The 13,214-nt window shown below is 37.7% G+C and overlaps 1 protein-coding gene across 1 annotated transcript in view; it reads right to left on the reverse strand.

Moving 5' to 3' along the window:
- The window catches only part of IBTK (inhibitor of Bruton tyrosine kinase), a gene marked incomplete at both ends in the record, with an annotated part of 50,637 nt that extends 41,467 nt beyond the window's left edge, over nt 1–9,170 (reverse strand). The window contains 6 exons of the mRNA XM_081998090.1: nt 278–395; nt 1,507–1,677; nt 2,918–3,028; nt 4,071–4,195; nt 5,325–5,421; nt 8,847–9,170. Coding sequence (XP_081854216.1) covers nt 278–395; nt 1,507–1,677; nt 2,918–3,028; nt 4,071–4,195; nt 5,325–5,421; nt 8,847–9,170 — 946 coding nt within the window. The remainder of the gene's footprint in view (nt 1–277; nt 396–1,506; nt 1,678–2,917; nt 3,029–4,070; nt 4,196–5,324; nt 5,422–8,846) is intronic.
- Nucleotides 9,171–13,214: the final 4,044 nt, after the last annotated feature.

The following is a 13,214-nucleotide window of genomic DNA, read 5'->3' on the forward strand; positions in this document are numbered from 1 at the left end:
CCACACATGGAAGGCAAAAGAATTATAAAGAATTCAAATAACAGAGCTAAGTCTGACTAGCTCCCAGCATCTCAAAATGTGAAAGTGACTGGCAATAATGAAAAATATCTTCAAAAGAAGTATGATGTCATCAGACTGGTTTTAAAAAAAAAAAAAAAAAAGAGAGAAAAGAGAAAGCTTTAACCAGGCTTCTGTTGTAAGAAGCAGATGACAGCTTTAGTATAAGTTAACATCTTTTTAACGGCTGGGTTTTACTTTTAGAACACTTCTACCTTACCTAGTTGGCCGCCATTCAGCCCCATGGTATACACTGCTTCCTTAGTCCATAGCACTGTATGGAATCTGCCTGCAGCCACTCCAATCACCATTCTACCTTTCAGGTTTTTTGCCTGAACCTAAGCACAAATCCAAAGTACATCTTAATATTAAGCAGCAACAGGTGAATTTCACATGTACAAACTTCTGACAACATTTAACTCAAAGTCATTAAGAATGAAGTATTGGTATCAATCCACATACAGTCTAGTAAATCAGGATTATTTCAGAAGTTTGTCAAGTGGGGCACTATTGCACAAGTGGCAAAGAGAAGTAAACTTTTTGCATTATCTAATCAGAACTAGAATCAAATCTCCTTAGGCTGTCTTCACACGTAAGATGCTGAAGACGACTGCACAGGACATGCGTAAGACAGCCAAAGAAGATTCAGGTGCCGCAAAAGTGTCAGCTAAGAAGTTTCAGCTTGTAAGTCCTAATGCCCTAAATACACTGCAGAACACTATATTACTAATTCCACACTTCAAATTTAACTTGATTTTCCAGATCAAGATCAAAGCAAATACATAGCTCTCATTATGCTCTTGAAGAGCATCCCATTGTACCCCAGAACACTATCCTATTGCACTTCGGCCAATTGTTCTTTCCTACTTTTTTAACACTGGTAGCACAACGTTGTTCTACTCTAGATGAAGCTTCCTTTCAATAAAAGGTAATATAACTCTTATTTACTTAAAAAAAAAAAAAATTAGAAAAAGTTAGAGATTGAGTAAAGAAACATAGTCAAGTTGCTGATGCCCATACCCTCTCTTCCCTGCGCTATTCTTCCCAAAGCATTATGACTCCAGAATCAACAGTGCTTCCAGCAAAGGACACGACCATCAAACCCTGAGATCCACCATCCAGTGATTCAAAAGGAGTAAAGAGCATGAATCTCAAGTAATACATACCTATCATCATTTCAGCTACAGAACAAGTTTTGGCAATTGTACCGTGTATCCTACTTAGCACTACAAACTTTAGTACAGTTCAGGTTAAAAACTAAGACGTTTATCAGGACACAGTTAAGTATTTAAAATTGAGATGTATGATAACATAGAATCAAGATTTTATCTGAACTCACATTCAACTTTATTGTCCTGAGAAAGTTTAAATGTTATTTCCACAATTTTCACATTTTACTTTCTGCTAAAAAAATGCAAACAACTAAGCTTTGACTAATGTTATTTTTACCTGTCTAGGAACATTGCAGTTAGTAGGAGGAGGAAGAATACCCAACTGATGGAAAGTATTTAAACCAAATGTGTAAACATATCCATCTTCTGTTAAAACAACAGTATGATCCTTAGCTGCAGCTATCTGGGAGCACTGATGGCCAGCTAAGCCTTCCACGAGTCTTGGAACCTGAACAAGAAAAAAAAAAAGATAGAAAACAATACTGGTTTGATATTAACCAGTGGCTATCTATGAAACTAAAGTTACACCAACAGAAATATGACCAAATACTGAACTGAACTACAGTTTATAATGCATCTGAACGTACAGTACACTCATTAACATAATTACCACATCTCATGCAGTAAGATGAACTACTGTCATTTGAAATGCATCCTCTGCTATCAGGGGAGATGATTTTTAAACTCTCTGCTCTGAAATTAGGTTGGAAATTATATCTTTAGGATAGCTGGACAATATAAACTATTACCTCTTTTGTTTTTCTTTTTAAATTACCAAGAGCAATAAAGATTTCTCCCTCCAAAACACAAGATAATCCTAAGAAAATTCTACAGAATAAGGAAGCAGTTCTGTATCTGACTCTTCATGCATTCTGATATGAGTTCTCCTTTATTCAACCAGGTAACATCCCCTTTCAAAAAAGCAATTTGCAAAAAATTCTAATTTCACAGAATTGCATTTTTTTAAAAGAAGCATTAAGAACTGAGCTCCAGTCTTCTCAATAACATTCAGCAACATAGTACCAAGTTCTACCAGATACTTGATATTAGAAATTTTTTTTTAAATTATTGTGCTGCAAACTAAACGCACGCTACCTGGTAGCGTGCACAGGATAAGATACTGAAGTCTAAGAATTGTATTGTCATCGTATCTTAGTCTTCTCAAATTTTGGTTTTGCATATTGCAACAATGTGTTATTCAAATGAAAATGATAGGTGAGTTTTCATTTCATAGCTGTGCAAGTCTATTAAGAAGCAACCCTACCATCACTTCTCATGCCACTACAGCTCCACAATACTGCTGCTTCCTTTGTGCCAGCCTTGACACACATCAGATGGAATCACAAATCCATTTGGTTTGTCCAGCCAAAAACCATTTGCTTCCACTTACCTGGCATCAGATAGCCTTTAAAACAATTTGGCCATAACACAGAAGTTTGGCCACAGTATCTAGCTATCTTAATTTCAAATATATTTAAATGCACATTATTCTACTCTCTGCCACCTCACTAGTAGTACTGGAGAGTTTTTTTTCCTGTTATTTGGTGGGGAGCAAGTGGGTTTCTTTGAAATTTTCAAACTCATTTTGAAAGTATGGTCACAGAAACTCTAATTCACTTTTTAGACTTGCTGTTTGAAATAAAAGAAACATGATGCTGGACTACACAAGATAGCGTAAGATAACACACCAGGCATGTTTGTTCATCACCATGACCCAAGCGTCCTCCTTGTCCATGTCCACATGTATAAACTTGACCTTTGTGGGAAAGGAACACAGAGTGGAACTTGCAGAGTACCACCTGAAAGAAAAAAGAGAAAAAAGGGGTGTGGAGGAGACAGTATAGGACAAATTCCTTTTCTTGGGTAATCTTAAAACACACGCCAAAACTACCTTGTGAAGAAGTTCAGCTTTAATAAAGACCTGTTCATGAAAATATGAGTAAGATACTACTATTAAAGCACAGGACTGTCAAATCAAGTCACAAGGAAGATAAAATATTTGTTTGAAATTTATTATATACTGCTTTAACCTACTTGAAGAGACCTACAGTTTGTATTTATTAAAATGAGTTCAAGCATGGCCCTACAAGCTAACAGAAGCTCAAAAGACTTGAGTTTTAAGGGCCATAATACTGCCTCTGAAGAGCTGAAGGAAACATGTTAAGACAGCATCACAGGTTGTCTGTCCTGAATGCTTGTTCAAGTTGTACTTTAAATTTTCAAACATTCTTAAACCAGAATCACAAGAAGTCATTAGGGATAAAACTACTGCTACAGGAAGCGTGCTTAACAGCACATGCTGCTTTCAACACAAGAAAAATTTTAATTCAACATGTATCAAACAGATTCATTGTCCCACTTCAGTTCACTACGGGAGTTGCAGAAGAAGTCAGAAGAAACTCGAAACAGTTACAGAAGTTAACATGTTTCTGACATTATTTAATGACATATGATCCATATATTCAAGGTAAATTATGTTTTCTAAAAAAACAAACATTCTCCCCACCAAAATAGAGAACCATGATTTCATTGAGGGTGATTGGGATGGGGGAAGGGGGAAGCAGCAAGAGCAATACAGCAGGCCTACTCCAGTACTACTTTAAGCTGCTTGCCAGAACAACAGAAACTCCCTGCTGAGAAATAATTAGGAAGGGGGGGGGGGGAGGGGGGGGGTGGTGGAATATGACACAAAACACCAAGCACAACAAAAACCCCACCAACCCAAATCCTTTTTTTCCATGAAAATTTTCAAAACTTGATAACCTCTTCAAGACTTGTTCCCCCTCACACACCGCTCCAAGTTCACCAAGAAAGGCATTTCTGTAAATACATTAAGAATACCTGTTTGATATACACGCCATTCCGAGGAAAAAGGTCCACCAATTCAGGATGATGTTTACCCTGTTGACCACCATGACCCAAAGTAAAATTGATATTGTTTCCCCAGGTGTAGACTTCTGTGGGATCTGCAATGAAAAGAATTCTCTCTGCAGCTTGTCAATTTACCAATCTTGTGCATATGGAGTTTGAAAAGCAACTCCTACTGTTTCTACTTAAAATTTGAAGAGGAAAGCTGTTTTTTTACCTAGAACTGAACTTTAAAAATACTTACTCTCATGAGAAGTAAGGTGCTATGACAAAATATTTTAACAATAATCTACAGATGATCAACATTACTGTTTTATATATCTCCCAGTTGCAGAAAATGCAAACATTCCTCAGCAGCAGATTTACTTGTTATGTTTCCAGAAGACAACTACTACTACCTTAAGTTACACCTGCTTCGCTTCAATTTAGTAAAAAGCCCTTCCCAAAAAAGTGTTATGCTGTCATGTATGAAAACCATAAACAGTTTCAAATCGGAGGTGGGGCCAAAAACTAACACTATATTTTTTTAAATAACCTCTCAGTTACAGTGCTATCTGAACACTATTTTCTGATGAGTAAAAAACTGAAATCAATATATATTTGATCATGTTGCACCACTACTAAAAAGACTACAGAACTTTAAGATATTTTACAAGATAAAATTAAAAATACGCAAACCTCATGATTTGCGTAACCAAAATTACTTAGACTGACTGGAAACAAGCTGAAAAGAACAAATTTCACTGTAAAAGACTGAACTTAGGGACATGGAGAAAAGGGGAAAGGAAGAGGGTAGAAAAAGTATAAAACAGCACAAAAATAAATAAACGCTGCTAGAAAAACTACTCCCCTGTCAAAGAAAAATTTGTGTACTCAGGAGTTATTCTTACATATTCATTTCCTAGTTGGAGACATTGTATTTAGAGTGACTGTAACTACCTTATATCAAGCTACCTTGTCCAAAAAATATTTTGAAGATTCAAGAATATATTCCCTCTCTTTTCACAAAAGACACAGAAGTGATGTAAACAACTCTATCAAATTCAAAGACATTAAAGTCATAAAGATTCTGCACCTGCTGTCTTAGTGACCCCATATCTTCAGGTATCTCATAACTTACACGGTCCTAATTAGAAACAGAAAATATCGTCTACACTGGTACATATGTTAATACATTTTGAAAGATATCTCCCTGTAAAATACAATTTAAGCTATTTCATTTCCTACCAGTTTTCTTGAACACCACATGGATTGGCCTATCTTTCATGACAAGATCCAGGGCTGATAAGCCTTCTTTATCCTGAACGTACAGACTAACGCCATGCTGAAAGAGAAAAAGAGGAGGGGAAGTCAAGAACAGAAGTTCATTTTAACTCCACAGCCTGAAGTAAGCCAGATAAACATTTAAGCTGCTAAACAGATCTTTGACTGAAGTTTAATATTGATAAAAGAAGATCTTCAGATTCAAGTCAACTGTAACCAAATCTGAAAAAGCAGTGCAATTCTGTTCAGCCACATATACATCATGTTGATCTATTAACTGGGATTTTATTGTATGAATACTGATCAAATAATTAAGATGTATTTCACGAAACACAAAGGAAACACATCTGAAGATAAAGCACTGCCTTCCCATCTAGGAAGGGCAAGTATTTACCAAAAATGCATTTGCCAGCTTCGAAGGACACATTTTCTTCTATTGGCATGTTTACAGAATCAGTTTTGACAAGTTAGAGAAGTGACAAAATTTAAAAAAAAAAAAAACCCAAAAACAAAAAAACCCCAAACTACTATGGCTTTGAAAACAAGCAGGGAACAGTGGTTCACAGTTCCTGAGAAAAGGCAAGAGGAGACAAACAGCCAGACAAGAGAACAGCAGGGAAGCTTCAGAAGCACAGACCATGAACAGGTCATTGCTTTAGAAATCATAGGTAGGTAGATATTCTCTGTAAATACCATTTTCTCAATAAAAAAGTGCCGCTACACAAGCATTGTTTTTAAGGAAGTCGAGTATCACCAGTCACATCCCTGAAGGGAAGAACTGCAGATGTCCCCAAGCAGAACCTAATGGATTAATACGGCTGTACCTATGTAACACAGCTCACAGCTAATATAAAAGAAAACCTTACAGAATCTCATACTTAATAGGTAAACATATGAAATACAAAAATTGAGGGAGCACGATTCATTTCAGCATGACAGGACAGCTAGCCCCTGCAGCAGGGATTTTAACCTGTAACTTCATTTGGAAAAACACTAACCAGAAGAACAACATATATTCTCCAAATTATAAAGGCAACCCTACTAGCAACAGGGCTGGTATTAATTCACTATATGACAGAAAGACCGACCTAGTTTTATTATTTAACAGGTAGCTGGATATTTTTCTCTTTGCAAGCTCTACAAGTCATTTACAAGCAGAACAGAGGCTGCAGTGATATTCACGTGGTCTGTATTTGTAAAACCAAACCCCAACTGCTGAGTGGCAAAACTTGTAGTTAGATACAGTCTGAGAATAAGTCATGACTGCCTCCAGCCAGCAACAGAAGTCTGTCATCCACACTACTTGAGTACCCCAGGGGTTGATTCTGGGGCCAGTACTGTTTAACATCTTCACTGATGACCTGGATGACAGGACAGAGTGCACCCTCAGCAAGGGTGATGATGATACAAAACCAGGAGGAGTGGCTGATAAGCCAGCGGGTTGTGCTGCCATTCAGAGGGACCTTGACATGCTGCAGCAATGGGCTGACAGGAACTTCATGAAGTTCAACGAGGGGAAATGCAAATCCTGACCCTAGGGAAGAACAGCCCAATGCACCAATACAGCTGGAGGCCAAATGGCTGGAAAGCAGCTTGGCAGAAAAGGACCTGAGGCTCCTGGTGGACAACCAGTTGGCCAAAAGCCAGCAATGTGTTCTCACAGCTAAGAATGGTGAAAGCATCCAGGGCCACATGAGGGAGGGCTGCCAGCAGGCATTACTCAGCACTGGCAAGCCACAGCTGGAGTGCTGTGTTTAGGTCTGGACTCCTCAATAGCAGGCAGACATAGACATACAGAAGCAAGACCTGCAAAAGACCATGAAAATAATGACTGAGGCATCTGACAGACAAGAAGAGGCTGAGAGAGCTGGTATACTTAGTCTAGAGAAGGTTCAGGGAAGGCAGGGTGTTTTATCAATATGTATAATAAACACCTGATTGGAGGTGGGAGTGAGAATCCCAGTAATATCCAGTGGCAGGACAAGTAGCAATGGGCACAAATTGAAATATAAGAAATTCTGTTTAAAACTAACACCCAGTTTTACTGGATTGGTATTAAAACACTGGAACAGAGATGTTTGAGTTTCCAACCCTGGAGACATTCAAAATTGAACTGGACACAGTCCTGGGCAACCTGCTCTAGCTGCCCTTTGCTTAAGCATAGGGGTTGGACTAGAAATCTCTTTCTAGCTCAGACATTTTGGAATTCTATTCCATAACACCTTCCTGTTGTTGCTATAATACCTTAAGAACATATCCTTTTTATAATGCAGTACAGCAGAGTGACTTCAGTTAAGGAACGGGGAGCTGGAGCACTCTCCATGAGCTCTTTCATTCTGCTTCTTAGAAGAAGATCAGCAGAGCTAACTATCAGAAAAATCTCACTCATTTATGCAACTGACAGAAAAGTAAAATATGTCTGGGGAAATTTGTACAAGCCTCCTGAAAGCAAGTATCAAACACACAGACACTAAAGGACTGAATAGTTTTTTCATACATCACATACACAGTTTCCAGTTTTCAAGAGAAGCATGTACCATTCTCATATAAACACCTACTTCTGCCAAGTTTAATGAAAACCTCCTCACTATTTAAGGGTACAGCACATGAAATATATCCTTAACAGTTATCAAACCTTCAAGAATTTAAAAATGGATCCACAACCATTTTACTTAAAATTTTGTTGAAAGCAGAGACTTTAATTCTTATAAATGGCTAGTCACTGCAATTTAAAAAGGCTGAACGCAAAATGGAAAATTCTCTGCCTTAAAAGGTTTGCTTTTAAGTAACCCTGACCCACAAATATTTCATTTTCTCATGTGGTTAAAGGGGTCCTGAACATCTCAACTATAGGTAGCTCTTCCCTTTGCTGTACTTTGGACAGGAGGAACAGAAAGAAGAGCAATCAAAAATACACACAACTTGCTAAGTGGTAAGGAAGAAACAGCAATTACAAGAACGGAATGAGGGGGACCGAGCCAAAGCCCTGATTAAAATACAAATGAAATGGGGATTCGCTTAATAAAAAGCTCTATATCTTGAAGTGCTTGTCTCTCAAATGTAAGCTTAATTTCCTATTGTAACTCCATTTAAGCTTTTATTATGTTCTCTAAAAACACTAGTTGGTATATAGAGAGAGTATCTTTAGTCTGATCACTCTCCACTTTTAAGATCCTGACCCTGCTATGATGCACACAAACCGATCTTCAGGGAAGTCCACAATTAATCAGGGATACCTATATATAATTATTACGTATAATTGATTATATATGATTACTCAGTGCTGATTTCTGTATAGGCAAAGGCAGACATCTTTTACAAACACAGAGACAACCTTCAAGGAAATCAACGCACTGTGATCTAAACACAGTATTAAGACAACCCTCAAGAGGCTTTCAGTGAAGTTTAAAAACCCACTTTTGCATAACCAGTAAAACTCTAAAAATCGTAAAATACCAAGGAAAACTACAGTTGCAAATCACTCACCTTCAGTAATGACAAAACACAATCGATGTATCCATAAAATATACTCCTGTGCAAAGCTGTCCATCCAGATTCTTTGTCTTTCGCCAAGAGATCTACTCCTTTGGTTGCAGCCAACCAGTCTAGCACACCTTTTTTGCCACAAGATGAAGCTAGATGTATAACGTTTCTACCAAAGGCATCCTTTATAGTTGCAGCATTGTAGCAGTAAGAAGAGAGAAAGGCCTTAATCTGGCCTTCACTTCCTCTGGTTACTACAGAAATAACATCCAAAGCATGCTGTAGAGATCGACACTTTGAAGTGCAGTCTGGCATGAGAGAACTCATCTTCACTTCTAAAGCTGCTCCTCTCCTCAAGGGGAACAACCCTTAAATATATCAAGGCACTCCAATTCAGTACACAACACAGTGCCTTAAAAAAATTGTAATTCCAAGGATAGAAATCCAGTTTTATTGAGCTGCCATTAGAAATCTTTGTACTGCTATGTTTGGCACTTGATCCAAATAAATATTTATAAATATATATTTTTACAAGTCTTATTTCACCATCTTATATAACAAATATTCTTGTCCATAGAAAATTCCAAAAGTGAATTACTTAAGTGTGGAGAGGGGGATTCCCCCTCCACACTACCTTATTCTTCTAAAACGCCATAATTGCAAGGGAGACCTGAAAGAAAACAAATCAGAACAAATTAGTAAACAAACATTCTTTTCCACAGCAACTGTACCAATCTAAATGCATATCAAACTAATGCTTGCAAGCACAGGAGCAATGTGGCAAGCGTTAACGGACCTGCCCTATGCATCTGAGCTTATACTCAGGCATGCAGTCACTCTAAAAAGCCGTGACTCTCTTCCCCACCCCAGCCTCCAAAGGCACCTCCTCCCTTTCTTTGACATCAACCTTTGAGGCTACCTGGTGAACTGGATGCAAAAAAAGTCATCTGGGGAAAAAAAGAAGTTTGCCTTCCCAGCCTTAGGGTCCTTAGGACCCTGACAGTTTACCGTCTAATTACATCATTACTTTCTGATCAGAAAGCAAGAACTGAACTAAAAGACTGCGGGGGGGGGGACCAAAACAAAACCAAACACCACCCACCAAAAAATCCACACAGTTGTTGAGTACACCATGGCTAACAGGAGCTTTGTCAGTCACACCCAGAAGGAGGGAAAGACCACCACAGTTTCCTTTAGCCATTGCAATAAAGGATTACACCCCACTTTCTCTTCCCTGGCCTGAATGCCTACCCATCTCCCTACCAAGTCTCTCCTGCAGAATCAACAGCAAGGCTCCTCTCCACCCACCCTGGAGCCGCTGACAAAGGTGAAATGAAGGATGGCAACAGAGCAAAGAAAAGCAACTTGTACAAGAGATGTGAATTCAGACTGTTAGCACTCATGCAGGGCAAAGGTCTAAAGCTCCTGAAATAGGCAGAAAGAAGCAAAAGTCTAGGTTGGAAGGGGTAAGAGAGGAAAAAAAAAAAAAGGAAAAAGGAGACAAAGATACAAATACTTCTCAGGAAAATGTATTCACAGTCTGGGGCACAGAGCATTTCTGCATACTTGTCTTTAGCATATTCACTTTTCTCTGACATCCACTTTCTCAAAAATAAAGATGCCCTGACAGCAGCACTCATCTAGCCTATTAAATGTGTGCAATTGTATTTAAAAGGGTTACAGTACACAAAGTGAAGACAGCAGTATAAAAATCAGACATAAACCCATCTAAACCAGAAAAAGTTAACTAGATGCATCACTGATACACTGCATAATTTAACATGAACTGCTATTCAGTCCCAAAAAATTCACGCTTCAATCTTTTCAAGCATAAGTTGCAAATTGAGTGAAGTAGTAGTACTCAGTCATGTGCTACACTCCCTGAAGTTTTTGCTTGCTATGCAAACTGTAGTTTAAAGTTGTTCTACCCATGAGTACAATATTCCAAAAGAAGCTGGACAATGCTATCATGAACGATGAATAAATAAAACTAAAAATATTAACAAATCCTCAGGGGGAAAACAAACAAACACCACCGCCCAAAAAAACCCCACCCTGCTGTCTTTCCAGCTCAGCAGTCATTATGTATGTAAACATGTGCACACCTCACTCCTTGCCCCCCATTCCCTTCTAAAAGCCTGTTGAGCTTAGCTTCCATTGCTTTTCAGGCACTGAATGCATGAACATACTTTGTTAATGTCTCCGTATGCAAAGACATGTCAGGGAAAGATGATTTTGTTTGGAAAAAACTGAAATCCCAGTCCTCCTCCTATTTCAAAAATTATCGTAAAGATTGCCACCAAGTTGAAAGCAGTCATTTTAGAGCAAACATTAGTAATGGAATCTAAACTTTCCAGAAAAAAAAAATTTGTAATCCAAGAGTATTCATTTAAACATCTCATGACAAAGCCTTCAACAATTGTTTTTCCATCTCATTCAGAAGGGATTAAATACTTGGAATGGAAAACTACAGATCAAATGTTGTTCAGAATGTACCTTTAAAAAAATGTCAAACAGCAGGCAAATGAAAAGAAAAAAGTTATTCACCCCAATTTAGTCCCTCATCCTTGATCAGGAGTAACACTGAGAAATATTTCAGAAACCAAAAGATCAAAATTGACCACAACTGATTAGCTCACATTTGTCACCCTACAGGGCATTTTACATCCAACATACAAACTTTTGCAGTAACACAAGAAGTTTAACCTACACCTGTTCACCCCTTGTCCTTTCACCCTCTCTAAAGCCTCAGACTATATAGAACAGTGAATCACTGTCACAAGCTCAAAAAAAGGCTCTAGCTTCAAGAACACAGCCTGACTTGCTGCTCCATGGAATCAAGAGTGACAGGTGGCCACTATCAGCAGACCCGGATTGCCAGTGCATCAAACACCCTTCTAAATAGGAAGAATTTTTAAAAAAATATCTGGAGGATTTATAGGAAAAACATCAGAAGTGCTATTATCCTCAAACCAGTTTGTTGCATTTCATCAACATGCCAGCAGGCAATAAAATTATGCTGTGGAAGAAGTATGAATTTTACATATGGCTTCTAAAGCACATCTTAAATATAATTCATTATTAAGATATTGGTATTAGTGCTACAAGGAAAGAAAAGTAAAAATAAAGAGAACATAAAGAAAAATTACTCAGGGGAATCATAAAATAAAGTTGACTAATCTGTTAGGTAAACTGGTATGAAATGACACCACCACCCAAGGAAGCAGTCCTGCTGGGCCCCGTGCTGTACCTTCCTGTGTGCAAATGCACACCTGAATTGCATGAGAAAATGATTCAGAAGAAAGTAAATCCTGGTTCCAAAACAACTTGTGTGATTACAATAAAGGAACAGAGAGGCCAGAGAAAAACTTCAAAGTACCTGAGCTCTAGCCTCACCAAACGCCAAAATACTGTGGACCACAAACCACACATTAAAGGAATAAAAAGTCTGCTATTAGATAGAAATACAACCCTGCCTACCTCACACTAACTCCATTATGGTGACATTTACTGCAGCTACGTGAAATTTGACTCTGCTGATTTATTTCTTTGTAAGTCATTCTAACCCAGCCCTCCTTTTCTATAAACATTACACCACTAGATACTGTATTAGTACATTAATATATACACCTTGAAGTTTCAAGACAGAAGGCTGTAGATTAAGTTTTCATCCCTCCACAATAAAGACCAACACGCTAATAACACACACTATTATGTTATTACAACTTCCAAAAAGGATTAATAATCACATCTGACTACTTTTAAATACAAAGTAGGTGCTTAAGTGAAACCTTAAAACTTTAAAATTGTGAAGTGATGCTCATGTCTGTGTGAAAATTGCTTTGTGACTGCTATCCAAATGCTTTCTTCTAATATATGGGATCCCAGATGAATGATCAGCACCTAAAATAAGAACAAAATAGGAACTGCACCAGCATTTTTTAAACTTTGAATTTAGATGTCTAGAATATGGTGCCCTTTTGATTATTTGTGTCTGCTTTTATTGGCAGATATTTCTGTAGGCTTCTCAGCACTAATCATATTCATTTTACAATACCAGTGTCTTCCTAATACTGCAATGACTGCGACATAAATAGTTAAATAAGATTATAATCTTTTAAACATTTTTATGATACAATAGGTATTATTTGGAATTCGAATTATTTTTAAAAACTGATTCCTAATTAACATTTTAATTACAGAAAAAAAGTCATATAAGATGGAGGAATTGGAGCAGTATTCAGAGTACCCCAAACATGTTTTATTTCAGCAGCAAGTGGGTTTCTAAATTTTCCCTTAGAGACATGAGCTACTTCTTACACAGGTTCACAGCCCAGGAAAATTTAAAAGATTACAGAATCACTAGGTTGG

Source organism: Phaethon aethereus (assembly GCF_964289735.1).
Source record: "Phaethon aethereus genome assembly, chromosome: 3".
NCBI lineage: Eukaryota > Metazoa > Chordata > Aves > Phaethontiformes > Phaethontidae > Phaethon > Phaethon aethereus.